This window comes from Phascolarctos cinereus, unplaced genomic scaffold (genome assembly GCF_003287225.1).
Source record: "Phascolarctos cinereus isolate Bilbo 61053 unplaced genomic scaffold, phaCin_HiC Scaffold_4;HRSCAF=312, whole genome shotgun sequence".
Taxonomy (NCBI): Eukaryota; Metazoa; Chordata; class Mammalia; order Diprotodontia; family Phascolarctidae; genus Phascolarctos; species Phascolarctos cinereus.
Genome location: NW_027555847.1, coordinates 261,839,639 through 261,863,466, shown reverse-complemented (window position 1 = coordinate 261,863,466; position 23,828 = coordinate 261,839,639). Strand labels below are relative to the sequence as shown.

The following is a 23,828-nucleotide window of genomic DNA, read 5'->3' as shown; positions in this document are numbered from 1 at the left end:
ACTATTAAGTGGGAAAAAATATAAATGCTTATTTCCTTCCTTCCTCCTGCCCACAGTATCAAATGTTTTTTCATCTTGTTTTTAACTCTCTGACAACCTGAACCCCAGCTACTTTTCTAACACCATTATGCACAACTCTCTCACACCTTATATGGCACTGCCAAACTGGTTTTCTTTTTGTTGCTTCATCTTCCATCTTCATACTTTTGTACAGGTTGTACCCCATGCTTAATACAGACTTCTTTACCTTCACCTCTTGGAATCCTGTTTCCTTCAAATTGTGCTCAAATGCCACTTTCTACACCAAGCCTTCCTGGATCTCCACAATTTCTCCTCCTCTCCCAAAAATAATCTTGCATTTATTTTTTACCTTTGCTGTACATCTTATTTATGTATTTGTTATTTCCTCCAATAGAATGTAAGCTCCTTGGGGGCAGGGCCTATTTTTTTGCCTTTTTATTCACAGTAATTCACCAAGAGCCCTTCAGTAGCACACTCTTAATAAATGCTTATGGATTAAGTGTAAAAGATTTCCTAAGATTTATTAGGAAGCTTTTCATCTTAATGCAGTTAGCAGTTTTCAGAGACCATTTTATACATGATTCAGTTATATGGCACATACCAGTGTTGTGAGGATTTGTCTTGTGCTCACTACAGACCCAGAACAAGTTTAGATGATATCAAATAGTTTCATTTACATTGAAAGGTTAAGTTTAGTAATAGTGAGAGTCTAATTGTCTAAATATTCAGAGGTGATATTAATTTTTCATAGCTGTTCATTTCAGTTTGAGTTTATTAAATAAAATCAGAAGGCAGTCTTAGTTATATTAATTTTTTTTTCCACTAAAGAGCATTTATCAGAATAACCTGGGGTTTTGGAAAGTTTTAAAGCGTGTGCGTGTGCACGCATGTGTGTGTAAAAAGAAAGACTTCATACTAAAGACAAATAAAGCTTTGACTTTAAATGTGCTAAAACCTCAGTCACCTTTTCCACCAAAATAAGTTTCCTTTGTAGATGTAATTCTATTTGTTGCTGGTATCATCATTCCCTCCGTTACTCAGGCTTCAAACCTTGCGTTATCTTTGTCTTTTTCTCAGTGTGACTTTCCCCTCCCCCATCAATAATCGAGTTGCACTGAATTTCCTTTTTAGGACACTAGTGTAGGTCCTTCTTACCTTGCACATACTTGGCTACATTCCTGAGTTCCTGTTGAGTAGGGATTTGTTCATTCTTTGTACTTGTATCCCCAGCTCCCAGCACAATGCAAGGAACACAGTAGGCACTTGTTGATTAACTGATCTCATTGCTGTGAGATCATGGCCAAGCTTTGTAAAACCCTGTTTATTGCCAAGGCATCTCCTTGATCAAAATTAGCTCCCCAATGCTGACAAAGTAAAATTCAAACTCCTTAGCCTTTCAAATATTGGTTCCAATCTGTCTCTATGAATGTTATACTCTACATTAAACTCTAGAGAGTACATACACTCAGATTACACACATATATATGCACATACATGTAAGTATATGCATTTATGCATGTATACACACACACACACACACACACACACACACACACACACACACACACACACACACACACTTAAATTTATGTTCTTTTAGCATATACAGACCTCCCCTCAGATGTGGCCAAAAATGAACTCATTTCTGGAATGGGCTGTACTTATTCTTGGCATTAATTCCCCCATCTCTTTTCCCTTCTTACCCTTTCCAACACTTCTCATCAAGGCCTCATCTGCTCAACACCCAACTCAAGCTCCATTTAAGGAGCCTGGGCCATCTTAGGGATTACCCTAAAAATTCTGAAGGCATATAGTGAGCCAGTGAAAACTAATTTGATTGGTATAGCTCCAGCCCCTCAGGATGCATGTAGTCTAAGGCTAACAAATCTAGAGACTGGGCATTACTGGCCTCTTGCTCCCAGCCTCTTGCTGGGTGGTACAGGTAAAAGTTAAATTCCCTGTGTCCCTGAACCTCATTTCATTTTAAAAATAACCTCATTTCACTGGTCTAAACTATACTACTATTTTCCTTTATGGATGACAGCTCAGTCTCTTATTGGTGCCATCCAGTTCTTTGTTGAAAACCTTGAGTATTAAGCAGCTCTGCCACTTAGACCACAGCGCAAATATTGTAGCACGGTTTCATGTTCAGAGCTACTGTACCAGATGCTGCCCTCTAACAAATGGGAATAGTGGGCCACACACCCAAACCATTCCCCATTTACATCTATTCTCTTCCTCACCTTGTCAACAGAAATAATTTTGTTTATTTCTAATACTGTATAATCCTGCATAATCCTGCTGTTCTTCATTTGAATCTTCTGCACTGCAGATATGATTTTGCTTTTGTCTTTGTATCCTCAAGGTGTAGTAGCAAGCCATGCTTACAGTAGCTGCAGAGTTAAAGTCGTTTGCTAGTGTGGAGCTAAAGGTAAGAAGATGAAATTCAGAAGGCAATAATGTCAAGTCTTACATTTGAATTTTTAAAAACCAGTTTCACAAGTACAAGATGGGGGGAAGTGTCACTCCACAGAATTTTGTTTGGAAAAGATGAGGGAGAATATAAGCAGACTACAAGCTTAATAAACCAGCAATGTTATTTGGATGCCAAAACAGCCAGAGTAACACTGGGCCTCATTAAAAGAGGAACAGCTTCCAGGAAGAATAAGGTGAGAGTTAGTCTGTACTCTATCCTGGTCAGACCACAAATGGAATGCTGTTGTGTTTGGTTCTGGAGTCAAAAGTTTTAAGAAGGACACGGATAATCTGGAAAACATTTAGAGGAGAGCAAGCAGGAAGGAGAATGGCTAAACCAGGCATAGTTTACAGAACACTCAAAGGGAACAGAACAGATGTATTCAAATACTTTACCAAAAAAAAAAAGCTATGATGGAGAAGAAGAATTAGACTGATTCTGTTTGGTCCCAGGGGGCAGAACCAAGAATAATGGGTGAAAATTGCAAAGAGGAAAATGTAGTTTTGATTTCAGGAAAAATTTCACAATAATTAGAGATGCCCTAAAGTGGAATGGTACCACAGGCAGCAAGTTCTTTCTCACTGGAGGGCTTCAAGCAGACAAGAGATGACCACTTGTTAAGTATGTTACAGAGAGAATTCTTTTGGGGAATGAGTTGTATTAGATGGACATTAAGATCCCTTTTAACTATAAAATTTGGTGAGTCTGGAAATATCATTAAACAACTGAGATAATGATATTCTTTTAGCAGCTTAAGGATATAGACAAATAAATTAGAAATTAAAAGATCCCAAGAGAAGCTCACCACTTATTTCTTATTAAACTGACATTCAATTTCAAGTTTTAAGTGAAGTATACTGAGCTTTTAATCACTAGTATCACTGAAGGGTTTCATTTCAGTATAATGAAAAAAAGGAATAATAATCATATGAGTCAATATGGAATAGTAAAGAAGGAGTACAATAGGAGAGAAGATGAATAGAAGAGGCAGAAGAGATGAAAGGAAGACGAGTACAAGGATTGGCAAATCTATGCCTCAACTACAGCTTCTCCCTACTGGGATAATTTTAATGACTTAAAGTTATCAAGCTAGTCGACAGGTGTTGGTCAAGTCCTCTTCTGGCTTTTGATACTGCTTCACAATCAAGGCTGTCTTAAAAGAACTTTCATAATCATGACCATCACAGTTACTTGGAAACTAAAAAATTCAGACTCCATATTACCACCAAAACAAAACATTAATCCAGCAGCAGCTAGCATTAAGGTTGAATTATTCTTCTTATACAAACAAAAGTTTCAGAAAATATTTTGAGGTTGTCCTTAATGAATAATGTTGAATTGAGAAGGGTTTTATGGGGAAAGGCAGTTTTTACAGAGCTCTAGATTTTTCAGATAACTGTCATCTGCGTTTTATTTACTCGTAGGATTTAGTAGTGTTAGTAACATTCCTACAGCAACTTCTCTCTCATTTCCTGCCTATTTTATGTACTTATACTTCAACAATATAAGGATTAGTAACTTCATCACTGTGGATATTCCCTTTATTAATTGCAATCCTTTTATTACTTAATAGATGGCTTTCTTATGTTAGTACGGCCAAAAAATTTCTACATTCAGTGATGAGTGATGAGCCTCCTCAAATTTATCTGGGCTAGATCTCAGACCACACACTTACAAACCCATCACTGGGTCCTTGCTTTAAGCTTTTCTAGCTTGGTAAGACTTGCCAAAGTCTATGCCACAACAGAATAGCTTGAGTAACCCAAGGTTACCTACAATACTCAATAAGGCACTTGGTGTAGGACTTTAATGAAATATGATGCATGTAATATTGAATTAGGCAAATCTATTATGCATAGATATAATCTTTAACTCTTTATGGCAATCATATTTATTTCTAAAAAATTTAAATTATAAAGGGCCTTTGTCCACATACCACAATAATGGCTATTCTTCCTCCTACATCGCCAACAACAGTGATGGGTGGCTTTTCTTTTGGAATCAACACTGATAAAAGAATAAAATCAAGAATTAAAAGCAGAACTTAAGGAAAAAACAAGAAACAGTGATCCACAAATGTTAAGCTTTCCTCAAGAATTTTTTTGTGCAATTAAAAATTTAGATTTCCTTTCTTATCAGAATTTCAATTTCACAAAAGGAAATAAGTAATGGTAGAAATGGTACAATAAACTATCAAAATCCCCACATTTTATGGCATTTGAATTTTTTGCTGAGAACATCAACTAATACATCCATCCATCCATCTATCCATCTGTCCATATCTCACGACAGATGTTATTAGAATAAGGAAAAATCTTAAACAACCCAGAAATACTAATTTAATACTCATTCTTTTAATTCAGGTTTTTAGATGCAAAGTTCCAAAAGTTATTTTTCTGACACAGCATAAGAAAATGTAACTTTTTAAAAGAAATAAACCAAGATCAAATCTTAACAAAACTGTTAGAAGAAACTGAAGACCACAGATAAAGAGTGATTTTTTCCTGTGTTCATTGACTTAACTAGTGGCCCAGCAAATTAAAAAGGATACAAAATTATTTCAAAAGTTGAATTAAGCTGAGATTTGCATACTGCTATAAATATGTTCTTACAACAAGGGTTTCGCCACAGTTTTTTAATCCCAGCCCTGTACTTAAAATGTACTTATCATTTACTATATACATCATAAATTTGCTTAACTGACATGAAAATATTATTTTTGCTTTAAAAAAACCATTTGGCAATGTATGAAAAGAAAAGCACTTTTATTAAGCATCAAAAAGACATGGTTATAATTATTTATAGATTGATTTAAACAAGTATATATTTTCTATTTCTTTATTCTTTTCTCTAATTGATTTTCTACCTGACTCACCATAGTGGCTATTCCAACATTATCTTCCTTCCTCAAACCTCCTACCACATTTCCTTCCCCTATGTTCTTCTCAGCTAAAGATCTAGCCTTATGTTCCACCAAATATAAAATAAAATAAAAATTGAGGCTATTCATCATAAACTCTCTCTTCTTTCCTTTTCTTTATTTTACACCCTCTGGACAAAATCCTCCACTACCTCTTCCTTCCCTAAAGTCTCTGATGGCCATTCATCTTGCCAAAGCCTACCCCTCCACAGGATGGCTAAGTGGTGTAGTAAACAGAGTGCTTGCCCTGGAGTTAGGGGAACTTGTCTTCCTTCAAATCTGGCCTCAGATACCTACTAGTTGTGTGACCCTGGGCAAGTCACTTAACCCTGTTTGCTTCAGTTTCCTCATCTGTAAAATGAGCTAGAGAAGGAAATGGCAAACTACTCTAGTATCTCTACCAAGAAAGCGCCAAGTAGGGGTCACGGAGTCAAACACAACTGAAACGACAGAACAACACTCCATCTACATGTACTATCAAACCCATTTCCTCTTATCTTCTCTATTAGATTGCCTTCCACTATAACCATATCCCCAATCTCTTTAACTGTTTCTCCCTATCTACCAATGTCTTCGTGGCTACATATAAAAACTCTCTCAACTTTTAAAAACCTGACTTTGCCGCTCCTTCTCATGTCTCTTTTCATTTTCTCCTCAACTTTCTATAATCTCATTTCTGACCTTATCATTCAGATGAAACTCCACAGTTAGCAATTTACCAATAAGCTCTTAATTGACAAATTTAATGGTCTTTTCTCAATCTTTACATTTCTCAACCTCTTGAAGCTTCTGACCAACTGCTAGATAATTCCTCTTGTTTTTTGCCATACTGCTTTTTTTTTTAACATGTCTGACCATGCCTTCTTAGCTCTTTTACTGGATTTCTATCTGTTGTCCCAAGATTCTGTTCCAGATCCTCATTTTCTTTTTCTGTATTCTGTTCCTCAATTACCCTCATCACTTCCCATGGACTCAATAATCACCTCTAATTTTGCAGATCTATATATATTGTCATAATCTTTCTAGTGAGCTCCAATCTTGTATCATCAACAACTGTGTATGCAACATTTTGAACCAGATGTCCTACGGATATCTCAAATCTAAAATGTTCAAAATAGAACTCACAGGCTCGCCAAACCCCAAAATAACCTCATCTCCAAACTTCCCTGTAATTGTGGAAGGCTCTCAACAAACCAAGTTCGCAACCTTACTGTTATTCCTAACTTCTCATTTACCTTACATATATAATCAGTTAACAAACACTGCAACTTCATTTTCCAGATCTCTCATATTCATCCCCTTATTTCCATCAACACGGGGACTATCCTGGCCCTTATCAAACCTCTTGGACTCTTTTCCTCTATTCTACCTTCCAAAAAGCTGCCAAAGTGATAACGCATAGGTCTGATCACCTCAAGCTCCTAATTTAATAAACTCCAATGCCTCCTTATCATCTCTAGGATCAAACAAAACTCTTCTGTTTGGGCATTTAAAGCTCTTCACAATCTGGCTTCTTACTGTCCTTCTGATTTTCTTATGCATTATTCCCCTCCATGTATGCTGCAGCCAAGCCATCTTGCTGAACCTCATACATGAAACTCCACCTATCACCTCCGTGCCTTTGTACTGACTATTCCCACGCCCAGAATGATTTCTTCACCTCAGCTCCATCTCAAAGAATAACTTGCCTTTATCAAAACTCAATTCAAAAATCAAATTCTGCAAGAGGCTTTTCCTGGTTTCCCCTAACTGCTGGTCTCTTCCCCATTTTGCTTTGTCTTTATATCTCCATTGTCTAGTACAGTTCTGGACACAGACCAAGCATTTTACACAAGTAAATGCTTGCGGACTGCCGATATTTCCCCCAATAGAATGTAAGCTCCTTGACAAGGGCAGAGGCTATTTAATTTTTGACTTTGTATAGAATAATGCCTGAAAAATAGAAGGCACTTAACAAATATTTGCTGTCTAAAGGAAAGAATGAATGACTGATATATCCTGAATCATCTGAAGTCTTTTAAGAATCACAACCCTTGGAATGATAAACAAATTGTGGTACATGAATGTAGTGAACTATCACAGGACTATAAGAAACAATGAATATGATGAATACAGAAAAGAATGAAATACCCTACATGAACCAATGCAGAGTGAAGTAAGCAAAAGTAGGAAAACAATACATACTATGACTACAATATTACAAATGTAAGAATAAAACAAAATTGAAATTAAATGCTAGGAAATTACAATAACTAAGCTTGGCCTCTAAGAAATGAGAATGTTATCTCCCTCTCTTTTCTGCAGAAGTAGGAGACTGGGTATGGAAACCTATATGTATAATGCCAGATTTGGCTGACGTATTATTTAATTTTGTTGAATTTTCTTTCTTTTTTTATTCTTTGTAATAAGGAATAGCTATCTGAGAGAGAGAGAAGAGGATGGGAAGTTAAGTGAAGAAAATACAAAAGACACCAATGTATTAAAATACGTTAACAAAAATTAATTATTTTAATAGTAATTTAAAAAAATTAAATAAATTTTAACCCCCCCCTTTTTAAAGTTTCCTGCACCTGATCTAAAAGGCTTGAATTTTTCCATGCAACATCTAGAATGTGAGGATCTGCATTTCAGTTTTTAAGTTAAGGCTACTACAGCTAAAAAAGGAACTATTTGAGGTTGAAAAAGAAAATAAATCTAGATATCTTTTAGTCTAGAATGTTCAACTGAAGTCATTAAGAACATATTTTTGTGCAGGCAAATAAAAGAATTCTGGTAGTACAAAAAGGAAGAATAGTTTCATATTACTTATAACACCTGAGGATTTTGGACTCATCAATTCTGCTGCTTTAAATAAATCTCTTCTTTCAGTGGTTCTTTCAGGCACCTCAGCTCAGTGATCACAACACAGTATAAATAGTGGAAAAAGGATAAAGTCTAGAATAAGAAGATCTGAGTTTGAATCTCATCTTTGTCACTTATTACTTATGTGACTCTGCTCAATGGAAACTGCAGTCAGAGGATCCAGGTTCAAACTCCACCTGACACTCCCTGTTGTCACTTAATCTCCTGAACCAGAGTTTCCTCAACTGCAAAGGGAGGAGATTAGTTTGAAGTTCAGATCAGTAAAGGTGACAAAAAAGAAAAATAGATACTTGTTGGAGGTGTTACAGAAGGAGACGCTCAAAAATACAACTGTGGTGGAGCAGAGAATGGGTCCAACCATTCAGGAAATCAATCTGGAACTCTACCCCCAAAAAATCACTAAACTGTGCACACCTTTTGACCCATTATTACAACCCTAAAGAAATCAAAGTCCAAAAGAAAGGGCCCAAACATACAAAAGCACTTTTAGCCACTTTCTTTGTTATAGCAAAGAATTGGAAACAAACACAGGTTGGGCATATGATAGTCCTTATGAACATCTGGAGTGGCAATGGCTCTAAATTTGTGCACCTTATATTTCTTTTGAGCTACTGCAATTCTGCTTTGCCTACAGAACACAGTGCCTTTTTTGATACAGGCACACTATGCTGGGTGGTCCTGTACCAGTGTATCTCATGTCTCACAATCGATTATAAAGTTCTTCAGAGAGACCTTGAAAGTGTCCTTGTATCACTACTTCTGACTTCCATATGTGTGCCTGCCTTCACTCCCACACCTTTCTTTGGAGCCTCCCAAACACTGAGCTAATTGATGATTTCACATATGGATGGTGTAGTGCTGGCTGGTGGAGAACTTCTGTCTTCTTGGTGTTAATTGTCAGGCCAAAATTAGCACAAGCAGCAGAGAATTAATACATACTCTGTTGCATTTCAGCCTCAGAAGCTGCACTGAGAACACAAACATCTGCAAACAAAGAGTAGAGCACCAACTCTCCTGCCACTTTAGTCTTGGCTTTTTCAAGTTAAATAATTTACCATCAGCGCACTAGCTGACCTTGATGCCGTTTTCGTCTTCACTGAAGGCATCTGACAATGCTGAAAACAACATGCTAACTAGCATGGAACAAGCACACAGTTCTGCTTCACTCCAATGGTAACTGGGAAAGTGCAATAGCATTGTCCATCATCCAGAACCCCCTCAAGCACGCCATTATGGAACTGGCATACTATACCGATCAACTTTTCTGGGCAACCAAATTTTGCCATGATCTTCCACAATCCCTCATGACTGATGGTTATCAAAAGCCATGGTCAGATCAATGAACGCTGTGTACAGACCTCTATTCTGCTCCTGGCATTTCTCCTGGTGTTACCAGGAAGCAAACATCACACACACACACACACACACACACACACACACACACACACACACTTTATGAACAATGGACATTATTTAATCATTTCTGCATTTACAGCTGGAACTCTGGGAATTCAAAATTAACATCTTTTCCTGTCAGCTTCTTATAAACGCCAGAAAATGTTTCTATCTTGTGCTTCACATTGTTCCGCTGTGCTTTATCCAAATGGACCTTTATGAGTCTGCTGCCATCTAGTTTCACACGGATTCTCTTGCCAACAATTTCACATGGAAAGACAAGGTCTTCAAGGATTGCATCATGCACAGCAGCCAGAGTATGGTTCCTGGGACACTTCTGCTTATTTTTTGTATGGCCTTTTCTTGTTGGCTTAAGAAGAATTCTCCTCTGAGCAATTAAAGACCACATGTTTACAACTGAATTTTTTCTCCAATTCACAAACTAGTCATTCTTGGATCTTCTGAAAAGATTTTAGCTGAGGTACTAGAACAAAAATGATAATAGTTTTTTCTGCCACCACCAACTTCAATTTCCTTAGCTGCTGTGATATTCAGTTCTCTTAATTGAGCCTTTAAGTCAGAGTTCATCTCCAACTCCGATAGAGCTGTGAAATGCCAGACTCGAACTTGTCTGGCTTCTCACCATTGGGCTTCACGATCTTGGTGCTAGAGCTAAACATGGCACCGTCTCAATTGGAGCTGGCCTAGGAAGCAGCAAACATTATACTAGACTGTTCCTTAGCCCTTTCTGAAGCCATACTGGCTCTCAGGTAGATGACCATCTTCCAGGTAAAGGATCAGCCTATTAAGGAGGACTCTGGCAAGAATCTTGCCAGCAATGACTAAGAGAGAGACCCTCCTCCTCCCACTCCTCGTGACTATTACTGGACAACCTATTTCCCTGTCCTATATTATAATGTAAAGTGAAACGAGAACTAAGAAAACAAGTAATACAATGACTACAGTATCGCAAAAAATAAATAAATAAAACCAAACAATTTGAAAGTATTAAGTACTCTAATAATTCATCATGACCCCAGAAGACTGATGATAAAGAATACTTTCTACTTCTTGATACAGAGGTGATGAACTGTAGGTGCAGAATGAGACTTATACTTTCACAGATGACCACATGGGCATATGTTTTACCTGATAATAGTGATTTATTACAAAGGAGGGCTTTCATTTGAAGGATGGGGGCAGGAAAAGAATTGTTGGGGGGGAGATAATGATAAGGATGTCAAAAGAAAAGGGAAAAGGGACTCAATGAAATATTCAAAAGAATCACAGAAAACACTAGAAGTATAGAAGATGATCTAGACAAGCAGAGCAGTGTGGGTAATATCCGATAAACATATATTTTTAAAACCTTTTAATAGAAATTCAGCTTTAAATACAATCTCCTCTTTCTATTCTTTGTAAATAAAAATGCTCATGTCTGCTGTTTTTCGAATTCATAATAAAAAAGAGGGTATTTGACTAGATGGCCTATGAGGTGCCTTCTAGCTCCATATATAATATAATGATAATTATAACAATAGCTAACATTTATATAGTATTTTTACAATTTGCAAAGCAGCTTCACATGTTATCTAATTTGATGCTTACAACAACCCTGTGAGGTTGGTGCTATCACTATTATCTCTGTTTTACAAATAAGGAAATTTTGGCTGAGGTTACGTTAATCTCTTTGTTTAGAAACTTGCCTAGCTAGTAAGTGTCTAAGGCAGAACTCAAACTAAGATCTTCTAAACCTACATGTCTCTCAGTGTCCTTGATAGTAGAATGAAGGGGATGAACTATACGGCTTCTGGGGTCACTTCTAGCTTTACATTTGTGATTCTATGATATTAAAAGTAGGTATATGCTTAATAGCCACCTGCCCTGTTGTACACCTTGATGAAAAAACATCGAATGTATCCTATAACTAGATGATTCTCAAAAAAGCTGGCTCAACCAAATAAAAGTTGAATAGCCAAGAGCACTGACCTAGAGACATTAAGTATTTCAAAATAAATGCAAAATGAAATCATAAAAAGTTTTGAAAGCCAGAAGTGAAAGACCACTACTACATGAAACTGTCAGATCTCCTGAATTCATGTTTGAGCCCTGTCGTCTAAACCCACTTTATCCTCCACACCTAAAAAACCATTAAGCCTTCTCTTACTATCAGAATTTCTCTCAGACTTATCTCTTCATATGTAGAGCTACTACCCTCAGTCCAAGCCCTCACTACCTCACACCTGAATTCCAACAACATTCTTGTTTCTGGTGTCTTTGCCTCATTCTAATTTACTCTATACAGTAGTTCCAGATAGCTTCCTCAACATCACATTAGTCATGTCACTCCTCCTTCTAATAACCTGTAATAGCCACTTATTCAGTTCAACCCTAAAAAGAATTGAAAAATTCAACATTTCATATTTCTCTACTCATTAATACTTATTAAAGTCCTATTATATTTGACTAAACCCTCTTAAGAAATGTGAAATCGGGTTTGTTATTTTTGTTCAGTTGTGTCTGATTCCTTGTGACCCTATTTGGGATTTTCTTGACCAAGATAATGGAATGGTTTGCCATTTCCTTCTCCAGCTCATTTAACAGATTCAGAACAGAGGCGAACGGGACGCGGACAGGGATGGGGATGGGGAGGGGAGGGGAGGGAAATGGGTGAAAGGCTACTTACAGGAGGTAACATCTGAATTGAGTCCTAAAAAATCCAGAATCCTAAGAAACAGAAGTGAGGAGTGAGAGCACTCTAAGAATGACTGACAGCCAAAGTCAGAGAAACTTTTGTAATTTAAGGAACTACAAGTAGGTGAGTGTAGCTGAACTGCAGCATATGTTAGGGGAGTAAGGAGTACTTGGGAGTTAGGTTTAAGAAGACTGGAAACGTAGAATAGGGCCAGGTTGTAAAGGGATTTAAACATCATACAAAAGATTTTATATCTGATCCTGGAGGTAACAGGAAACCAGTGGAGTTTGAGCAGGAGAGATGACATAGTTAGATATATATTTTAGGAAAATCACTTTGGCAACTAAGTGGAGAATTTATTGTGGTGGAAAGACTTCATGATAGGGAAACCATTTAAAAGGCTACTCAAGTAATCCAGATCAGGATGGTGAGGGCCCTAACAAGTACGGTAGCTATGTAAGTGGAGAAGAAATGTACATAAGGAATATGGCAAAGACAGAAACATCAAGATCTGACAATTTATTATATATGAATTTTAGCATAAGAGTAAAGAGTTCAGAATGATACCAAGGTTGTAAGCCTGGATGACTATGAAGATAGTAGTAACTCTGAAAGTAACAGGAAAATTTGGAGGAGGTGGCAGGGGTGAGAGTGGAGAAATTTCAAGAACAAAAATTAATTGTTTTTGGACATGGTGTATGTGGGACACCTGGTCCAAGTGTCCAAAAGGTAATGCTCAGGAGAGAGACTTAGGCTGTATACACAGATATGGATATTGCCTGCCTAGAGATGATAATTGAATCTATAGGAGCTGATGAAATCAATTGAAATAGCATAAAACCAAGAGAGAGCAATGTCACAAAAATTATGAGAGGAAAGTATACCCAGGAGGAAACAGAGATCAAGTATCAAATGATCCTGAGAGTCAAGAAGGATGAGGGATAAAAAAAAGGCAATGGGGTTTAGTTAAGTAAAAAGATCACTGGTAGTAACTATGGAGAAAGCAATTTCAGTTGAATAATGAGGTCACAAGCCAGATTGTAAAAGGATTAGAAAAAAGTTAAGGAGAGGAAGCAGTAGCACCTAGAGAAGACAGCTTTCTCAAGGAGTTTAGCTGTGAAGGGAAAGTGAGATACAGGACGATAGCTAATGAATGGGTATGGTAGGATGTACTGAAGGGTTTTTAAGGAGGGAGAACACATGTTTGTAGGCAAGCACAAAGGAGTAGTAGATAAGAGGCTGAAAGAGAGAATAGGAATGATAGTGAATAATCTGCTGGACAAAACAGGGGATGAGATCAAGGGTACACAGAGTAGTTGGCCTTGGCAAGAAAGCCTTTACAATGAAGGAGGGAAAAGTGTGGAAAGAAGTCTAAATGACTTGAGATGAGAGAAAGGAAGAACTGGGAGCTTTTAGTAAATGGCCTCAATTTTTACAGGGAAAAGGTCAAGTAAGGCCCTCAGCTGAGAGACTCTGGAGAGGTAAAGGCATGGAAGGCTTGAGAAGAAAAGACAGGAATAGCTGCTATGAAGAAGGAGACAGTGATAGCAAGATAGCAGGACTGCCTTACTGCAATGAGGGCTCAATCAGCATGGTTTCCTGACCTTCTCCAGGTCCATGTAACAAGTGGAAGGTGAGAAGGATGAGTAAAGTCACAGAGATATAGTGAGGTGTTGGCAGAGTGGAGAAAAAGTCTAAAACTATTCAGTAAAGTAGGGGGCCAGGTCATTTGTTGAGAAAAAAAACAGTTGAGGGCTTGAGAAAGTTTGAACAGCCTATGGTGTGGAGTGTGCCAAAGAACGGGAGATGGATAGAAGGACTGCCATGAAATAAACAGTCAAGGTCCAATTGTGATCAGAGAGCATATATTTATACAGGACCAAATCAACATGTCTCCATGCTTTCAACAGCTCAAAGAAAAAGATGATACTTGAAATCTAAACTCCTTGGTATTCAACATCCTCCATGATTTGATACAATATGAATCTTCCTCTTAACGCTCCCTAACACGAAGCCTTGCGTCTTTTCTTCTGTTCTTAATACAGGCAGCATTTTTCTCATGCTATTCCACCCACTCTTCCTCTTAGCTAATCTAAATCCCATATGATTCCTTGAAATGAGCTCTTCCACATGAGTCACCTCAATAAAGTCTTCCTTGACTATTTAATCCCAAGAGAGTTTTTTATTCTCTTACTTTCTCTGATACATATAGGTTAAACTATATATACATATATATGTATATATGTATGTCACCCAGTCAGTAACAATATGAATATATTGCTTTAAATTTTCCTTTAGTGTGAACTGTATAAATAAAACCTTTTCTTCTGGGCTAAATTAGGTACTCAAAAGTAGGGAAAACACGGTATTCATTTTTGTACCCTTCCCACAATGATAGTCACAAAGTAAGCATTAAGCAATAAATATGCATTGATTTGGGAATAAAAATGTTTTTATACAGCTTTTCCTTGAAAAGAAAAAATGAATTACTAAGAAAAAAGGGTGAGAAGGAACTCTCCCTTAGCAAACAATAGGCTAGACAAAGAAGTATTTGGACTTACTGGGAATCTCCAGACTGGGATGTATAGCAGCTACGTTTTTAACTGTAGGTGGGGAATGTCTCCCATCTACCAAATCAGACTCAGCATCCTGAGCTTCCCCATGAATCACAGCAATTCCTAATCTCAGTCTTTCAGCAAAGGACTGTGCCCTAAAAGCAAACAGTAAAAATAAATGTAATGTGACTCAGCACCAGCCTATTTTCTGCTAAGGTTTAAGGAAGAAAAGCATTATTTTCATTTTTATAGAAAATGAACTAGCATATAAATATACATATACATATATCTTTAAGGTTTGCAAAGCACTCTACAAATATTATCTCATTTTTATATTCACAACCACCATAGGAAGTAGAGGCAATTATTATCCCCATTTTACAGATTAGGTTCTACTATTTTCATCACCATTTCACAGATGAGGAAATGGGGGGAGACAGGTCAAGGGACTTGCTAGTGTCTTCTCCCCCACCCCTACCCCTGAAAATGCATTTTTAAAAAATCATAAAAAACTAGCAGGGGCAGCTAGGTGGCGCAGTGGATACAGCACAGGCCCTGGAGTCGGGAAGATCTGAGTTCAGTTCTGACCTCAGACGTATAACACTTACTAGCTGTGTGACCCTGGGGAAGTCACTTAACCCCACTGCCTAGCCCCCAAAACACAAACAAAAAAACAAACCAAAAAACACAAACAAAAGAAAACCAAACAACAACAAACAAACAAACTAGCAGAAAGCAAAGGTATAAAGGATGGGGACGCTGACCAGAGGGTACAAAGGTAAAAAAGAATTTTCACATAAAGAAATGTCTACTTTCTGTAACTCTCAAGTTGTTTTTTTTAATGACCAACTGTCAGATTTACTATGTTTTTCACTCAAAATTATTATTTATTTTTAAACATTCTTCTAAAGAAAATTTTGAGTTTCAAATTCTCTCCCCCTCTCACCCACTGAGAAGGCAAGCAATATATCAATTATTCTTGTAGAATCATGCAAAACATATCTCCATATTAGCCACGCTGCAAAAAAAGCAAGAAAAATAAAGTTTAAAAAACTATACATCAATTCGCACTCAGAATTCATCAGTTCTCTCTCCGGAGGTAGACATTTTTCATTATGATTCCTTTGGAATTGTCTTAGATCACTGTACTGAAGAGAATAGCTAAGTCTTTCATAGTTGACCATCATTACAATATTGCTGTTACTACGTACAATGATCTCCTGGTTCTGCTCACTTTACTCTGCGTCAATTCACAGACATCTTCCCAGGTTTTTCTGAAATCATCCTGCTTGTCATTTCTCATCAGCTAGTGTCTTAAGATCAGATTTACACTCATATCTCTGTGACTCCAGGTCTAACACTTTATCCATTGCACTAGCTAACTGCCTCAATTAGGCTTAAACTAACATCTTACTCATATTCTCCAACATATTCTAAAAAGAAACAGTGTTGAAGAGGTTGTATGGAGATAAGCACACTAGTGCTGGTGGAGTTGTGAATCAGTTCAACCATTTTGGAAAGCAATTTGGAATTATGCAAATAAACACTGACTAAAATGCCCATACTCTCTGACCCAGAGATTCCATTACTAGGCTTATAACCCAAGGAAGCCACTCACTGATAGAGAGCCCACATATATGCCAAAATATTTATAGCAGCACTTTTTGTGACAGCAAAGATTTGGAAACAAAAGTATACTCCCATTGATTAGAGGATGGCTGAATAAATTATGGTACATAAATGTACCACAATTACCACAGTTATAGAATGATACCTTACTGTAAGAAATGATGGATGGGATGGATACAGAGGATGGAAAGATTTACATGAACTGATATAGAGTGCAGTATGTTGAGCCAAAAAAACTGCAAAATGATTTTAATAAAGTAAACAGAAAGATATCAAACCCCCCCACCCCAAAAGTAAATGTTGCAAAATTATAAAGAACAAGCATGACTTAAAGAGATATGAGAAGACATTCCCACCCTTTTGCAGAGGTGTCATACACTGCTCATGTTTTTAGACTTTTTTCTAATGTACCGTATCAATTAAGTCAATTTTAAAAATTGCTTTTGTCATTAAAAAAATACAATTTGTTGTATGGAATGTATGTTATCTGAAATGGGGAGAGAAGATATGGGGGAATGAGGAACTGATGATGAAAAAAATTGAAACTTATTTTAAAAAAGAAAATGAGAAGAAAAAATCAAAGATATAAAGAAAGGCAGAGGAGATGAAACTGTACTTATTTGCTGATGATATTATGATTTACCTAGAATATCCCAGGAATTTTCCAAGATACTGAGACAATTAATAGCTTCAACAAAGAAGCAGGTTATGGAAAAAACCTGCAAAAATCAGTAGCATTTCTGTATACCAAAGTACAGTCAATAACTATACACAGTCAATTAAAAATGCTTAAAGAAACTAATGCTACTGAAGTTTATTTACAGATTTAGTGTTATATAAATCAAACTAGCAAAGGTAGACTTTATAGAGCTAAATAAAATAATAAAATTCATTTGGAAGTAGAAAAGACCTATAATATCAAGGGAAATAATGAAAAAAGATAGGAATTGAGGAGACCAGGCAAGATGACTGAGTGGAAGAAGTTTTACAGTTGAATTCTTCCCCAAAACTACTCTTGAAAGATTCAAGAAACCTACCAAAGGCCAGATCTGACTAAATCCAAGGAAAAAAAAATCAAGACACATTTTTCCTGACTAGACCAGCATAAGGAAAAATAGAGAGGTCTGGGAGCACTAGATTTGGGGAGCCTTCCAGCCCAGGAACTTAATGCAGACCTGCCCACAGTTGTGTACCAAGGAAAGAAAAGTTCCCAGATCTAGCACAGAAGGACCTGACCTTATGCAAAGAGCAGGAACATATGCCAACTGGCATTTGTCATTCATTATCCAGTGTTGGGACACAAGTTCCATTCACTGAGGAAGGAACCTGCAGCTGAGTTGGGGCAGGTTTGGGAGTAGAGTACACAGGTCAAGGCAAGGTGAGAAGCCCTAAGATGTGAAGAAGCAGGCAGCAGCTGTGTGGTTCTGACACAAGGAGTAGGGTTTCAGATCCAGCTCCCAGCCTAGTCTGAAGCCAGCAGTGAAATAATGCCCCCCCCAAAATCTTCCAAAAAATTTGTAACTGAAATTGTTATTAATATTGCACAATAACTTTGAAGCAAAGGTCTTATGAGCTTATTTACAAGCTCTACTTTATGCTCAGCAGGGATCAATAAAGTAAAAAGATGAAAAGAATCTATATCTTAATGAGTGTGATGTTAAAGTAATTCTCTCATTTTATAAGGAAGGAAACGAAACACTAGAGCTTAAATTATTTGCCCAAATTTATAGAGGTAGTCAAAAGCAAAGCCAGAATTTGGACTTAAGGCCTCTGATTCCAAGTCAAGTACTCTTTCCACTATGCCATACTGTTCTGGGAAATTACTAAGAGTAACGTACTATGTAAACCTTATAGTATGAATTACTTCTATTTGCTATAGGCGAAGTTATAAGGAGACCTATTCGGATAAGAAAGGCAGTAGAAAGAAGATGCCAGAAATATACTCAACTATTTGTAATCTGAAGTAATTTGGTGGACTCATACTAGAATACTGATATGTCCTTAGGATCTGAAACTCCTTTTTGGCACTTAGTAACTAAACATGGTTAGGATCAAAAGTTAATTTGACTTATTTATTTATACTCCATCATAAATGTTAATAGTGCAAAGTTTCAGGGCAAAGGAAACATTTAACTATAAGATAATTAAAAGCATTTCCAAAAGAAAAAAAATCAACACACTAAAACTCCTTTTCTCTCTCTTTCCATATTGGTGGTTTTACTTTTTTTTAGCCTGCCATTAGCATCTGCAGCATTACTACTAAATTAAAATAGAAAGCTTAAGTATCCTGCTAGAAATTAGATACTATTGGTTAAACCTAAAATGAATACAAGACCCTTTAATTATCACTAGAAAGACTTCTGGCCTCTATATAAACATGTATGCTTCAGCTTCTCATTTTGTACACTTTCTAATAACATAAATAAGCATGTGCATTGTCAGACATATTTCTACTAATTAAGTCAAGTGAAAGAAAAGACACTTAAAAAATCAAGTATGTCAAATGCTTTAAATGCCAAGGTTTAGAGCCTATCATCTTGATCCTTAAAACAGTAAGACACAATTGTGTGTAAATTACTTGGAATAAACAATTTTTACACGGTTGTTACAGCATGCATGGCCTGATAAAGTGCTGTGCCTGGAATCAGTAAAACCTGAGTTCAAATCCAGACTTAGACACTTATTAACTGTGTGATCTTGAGCAAGTCACTTAATCTCTATTTACCTCAGTTTCCTCAATTGTAAAATGGGGATAATAAAAGCACCTACTTCAAAGCGTTGCTGTAAAGGTTCAAATAAGAATATCTGTAAAGCACTCAGCACAGTGCCAGGCACATTGCAGGTATTATATAAATGCTTATTCACGTCTTTTTTTTTTTTGCTTTTTTTTTGGTGAGGAGAACGGGGTTAAGTGAGTTGCCCAGGGTCACATAGCTACTAAGTGTCAAGTGTCTATGGCTGGATTTGAATTCCCATCCTCCTGACTTCAAGGCCAGAGCTTTATCTACTGTGCCATCTAGTTGTCCCCTATTCACTTCTACTGATACTAGTCTGACTCTAAACATTTGACCTTGACCAGATGAAAGTGAATCAAGATGGCTTTCCCAGCTTTAGTTAATTATTTTTTAGTAGGGTGCCGCATTCCATGTCATATGCATGTGTTTAATTCTTCTTGTTATGTTTTTAATTAGTTCTAAGAATGAAATGTTTCTCCAAAGAAACATGCAAAAGTTGTAGCTTTTTTAAAGGGCTCACTTCAACGACTGTTAGCGATACTGCAGTCACTGATAATGTGGGGAACTCAAATACCTCAAGTATCACTCAAGCCCACAAGGAACAGGATCAATTTCACTGAAACACAAATGAAAAGGCCATTTAAAACAAACAAACAAACAAACAAAAACAATGCCAAGGGCTGACAAACTACTATTGTGTGAATCTAATTAATTATTGGAAAACGAGCAAAGCTCAATATTGATTCCTCTAGAGTATGGCACAGACATCTTGACGTTGGAAAAACAGTAAGAGAAAAGGGGAGAGTGGGCTCTCTTATTGGGGGGGAAGGGAGAATGAAAGAAACATTTGTCATGAGCAAGATAACACAAAGACCAGGGTATTGAAGGTTGAGAAATGGCCATGTTTACTGATGAAATTCACTTTTTCATTTCAGGGTTATATCAAAACAAATGACAAAAGAAGTCCAGGTGAGCCTGTTAGATCTGGGTTATCTTCATCAGACCACAAAATATCTGCATGCTCCCTTTTGCCACCCCTGCCCCCAAAAACAATTGGGAGAATTTTTTCCCTGCAAGCAGTCCTGCAAGTCTTGTACCCATTGAGGGAATAATGAACTTTGATAAATAATATTGATATATTAAGAAACAGAATTGCTCAAAAATCACCAAAAATCCCAAATAGAGATGGAATATGACGTGACTTTGACCTATGCTACATTTAAAGAAAGATTAATAAAGTCATCCAAAAGATGGAGATAAACATACTTCAATGGCCTGGAAACACTTGAATCTCATTGAAAACCTATAGGACAGACCTAGAAAAATGGATTGTTCAAAGGTATGTTACACATCCAATATGCTAAATGTCATTTTATGATGAAGGATTAAAGAAAAGATGCCCAAATTCTGTTGACTTGATGCTAATTCATGTAAAACAACTGATTATAGCAAAAGGAGGATCTACTGTATACTGAAAGGTTTTTTTAAAAATACAAGTCAACAAATTTAATTATTTTATTTCATCCCAAGTAATTAGCATACCATTCTATGTGTACGGTTAATATCTCCCTTAAGAGAAATTAGAAGATCCTACCTACCTCTTGGCTGAAGCTGGTGATTTGGCTACAATCACTGCATTCCTGTAATCTGGGATCTGTGGCAAATAACAGATTTCATTGTTTACTGCCATGTCAATTACTGATTTGTTCAAGCTAACATCTCAGCAATCAATAAAAATGAATAAAGGATGCTATCTTATTACTTAAAGCTTCACTAAGTATCCTCAGGAATGTAAACATTTAAAACGCATTTTCTCTTTTGTAAATGAAGAAAATTTTTACCTGAAAAAAGCCCTACATTTAAAACCATCTTTTTTAAAAAAAAAAAACCACCATATTCTCAAATTCAGAAGTAGTAAAACAATTGGTAAATGGAATTGCAAAAAATATGCTGCTCTAGTTCAATGCAAAATATTTTAAACCAATTATAGTAATTCCCCACTCACGCCAAAAATCACACTTTATTATCTTATTTTGCGATTCAATTCTTGCAAATTTAGTTCCTTTCTACTACTAATAATAATAATTTAAAAGCAGGATGAAAAGGTGGGTCATTTGTAAAAATCACTCATTTTCTGTAGGAGGAAAGTGGTCTTGTGATAATAACAATTTTCTTGCATCCTGACAACCAAAAATTCCCATAGACAAAAGGTTCCTTTCTATATCATCCAGCAACTGGGAAACAGAAAGTCAGGAAAGACTAAGAATAAAGACTGGAAAGAAACAGAAGACTAAATGCCCCTCCAAGTTATTCCCTAAAGAAACAAACAACTTCCCACTGGTGACTAGGAAACACGAAAGATGCAAGACAACTGTGAAACATGGGGAGGCAGGAGTGCAGAGGAAAATAATGTAAGAGAAGAAATATTCTATTAACAGCCCCATACCCCTTTCATAGCCTAGCCTAGTTTAAGTTCAAAGTTTCCTAACTCTGGAATTTCTGCTCTGGCCATGGCTGATGCCATAAGAACCTTTCACTTCACTATCGACAAAAGTTGTTCAAAACATTAAACTAGTATAAAAACAGAAGGAATTAGACATATTTAATAGGATATAAGCATTCATCTAGTTAAAGCAAGATTCTCATGCTTTCTAGCAACTGTCAAAACTCTGTGTGCAAATTTTATAATACCACAAATTCTCAACACTCATTTAACTCTATATGCAAATTTTGACAACTGTTCTAATATACTCTGGAAAAAAATTAAACCTAAGTATAGATTTATATGAATAATAGTTTAACTGATTTTGATATTTCACTAAGCATGCATAGACAAAGAAAATATATAAAATGGTAGCCCTTGGGGCACCTATGGGGCAAATTAATTTGTATGTAGAGCCTCCATGATAAGTAACAAGTTACATTTATATTGCTTAAAGTGCTTTCTTCACAGCAATTACCTAACTTATGAGACCTCCAAAAGAGCTATTAATGTAATAAAGTCTACAGTTTTAAATATTAAAAAACTTTTAAATAAGTGATAAGCTATATATATCAAACAGGATTTACTTAACATTATTTGACACAACCCCTTAAATATACTGCCTGAAACAAACACTGAAGGTTCATAATCACGATGATGAGAAGAGAGTTAAAATAAAGTGACAAAAATATTTTATAAACTGCATCTATATTTTAGGTATTAACAGATTTACTAATGGCAAGTAACTTCAATTGATAGCTACCCAATGATTAGATAATGGCCAGCGGGAAAAGGTACATCGTGTGTGTGTGTGTGTGTGTGTGTGTGTGTGTGTGTGTATCCAGTAAAAAGATATATATTAGGTATGTGAACATATAAAATAAGAAACTGTGTTAACATCCATATATTTATCACACACACATACATACATTCATATATAAATGTGTGTGTGCATGTGTGCGCGTGTGCATGCAGTCTCTCACTATCCCTGTATAAAGCAGGACACTGAGGGACAATGAGAAAATGTCATTAAGATCACTGTCTTTATCTTTTGTTTAGAACAACATAAAACATCCTGGTAAAAATCCATTTTGCAGTTTGTCACTTTGAGTCCATGAATTCAGAGTTCCTGCTAACTTGTTAAATTCAGGCCAAATTGGTTTTCTATGTATCATGAAAAAAATTCAATAACTTGAATTTAATCAAAACATTGTAATATTAAGAATACCAAATGAGGAAAACAAAGAGCTATACAAAATAACATGAAGAAAAGAACTAGGAGTACAGTATATTCTGACTACAAATGGTTATATTTACATGTGAATATAAAATTAAAAGGTATCTAAATAGGACTTAGGGTATCATTGATGAGCTGACAGTCACATTTAAAAACATTACTGTAAATACTGAGTTTTAATTTTAACAAGTTTTTCTATAAGACTACTTTAATAAAAGCATATTAGAGAATGCTTTAAGAAAAATTGCTTCATAAAAACATTTTTAAAACTACTTCAACAGAATCAAGTCATATACAATCAATATGCTCATCATAAAATATTACTTATTAAAAATAAATCTGGCAAGACTTAAGAACATATTGTGAGCCACTTTCAAATTATCATATATTTGAAGTGAAATTTATTCCTTTAAATAATATGGTTCTACAGCTCAGATTTTTTACTAATTGAAAGTATTTCACTGCTACTCTAAATCATTAAGTCTTGGAGTTTTAATGAATCATATAATTAATTTATGAAAAGACTAAATATGATTTCACCAAATATATTTATAAAACCCAGACCTTGTTAAACAAGAGCTTAACTCTACTACACAAATAAATAGAAAGATAAAACACCACCTTATTTATTCTACATTGTTGGAAACGAAGTATACTAGTTAACAGTCAGTTATCTGGAAAATAAGAATGTATCCCTTTATGTGTTAAACTATGGTGAAACTAGCTACTTTTAATAAAATTCTTCCTAAAATGCATTATACAATTCCCTACCTTATACAACACACAGCAGATACAATATGATCTTTTTGATGACTCAGAGT

At 36.1% G+C, this 23,828-nt stretch overlaps 1 protein-coding gene and 1 pseudogene across 1 annotated transcript in view; both read right to left on the bottom strand.

Moving 5' to 3' along the window:
- Positions 1 to 23,828, bottom strand: part of PRPSAP2 (phosphoribosyl pyrophosphate synthetase associated protein 2) — a 71,191-nt gene that overhangs the window by 9,723 nt on the left and 37,640 nt on the right. The window contains exons 8-10 of the mRNA XM_021004595.2: positions 20,887 to 20,942; positions 14,931 to 15,079; positions 4,434 to 4,504 (exon numbers count right to left, since the gene is read on the bottom strand). Of these exons, the coding sequence (XP_020860254.1) occupies positions 4,434 to 4,504; positions 14,931 to 15,079; positions 20,887 to 20,942 (276 nt within the window). The remainder of the gene's footprint in view (positions 1 to 4,433; positions 4,505 to 14,930; positions 15,080 to 20,886; positions 20,943 to 23,828) is intronic.
- LOC110220550 (small ribosomal subunit protein eS7 pseudogene) lies at positions 9,732 to 10,369 on the bottom strand (annotated as a pseudogene).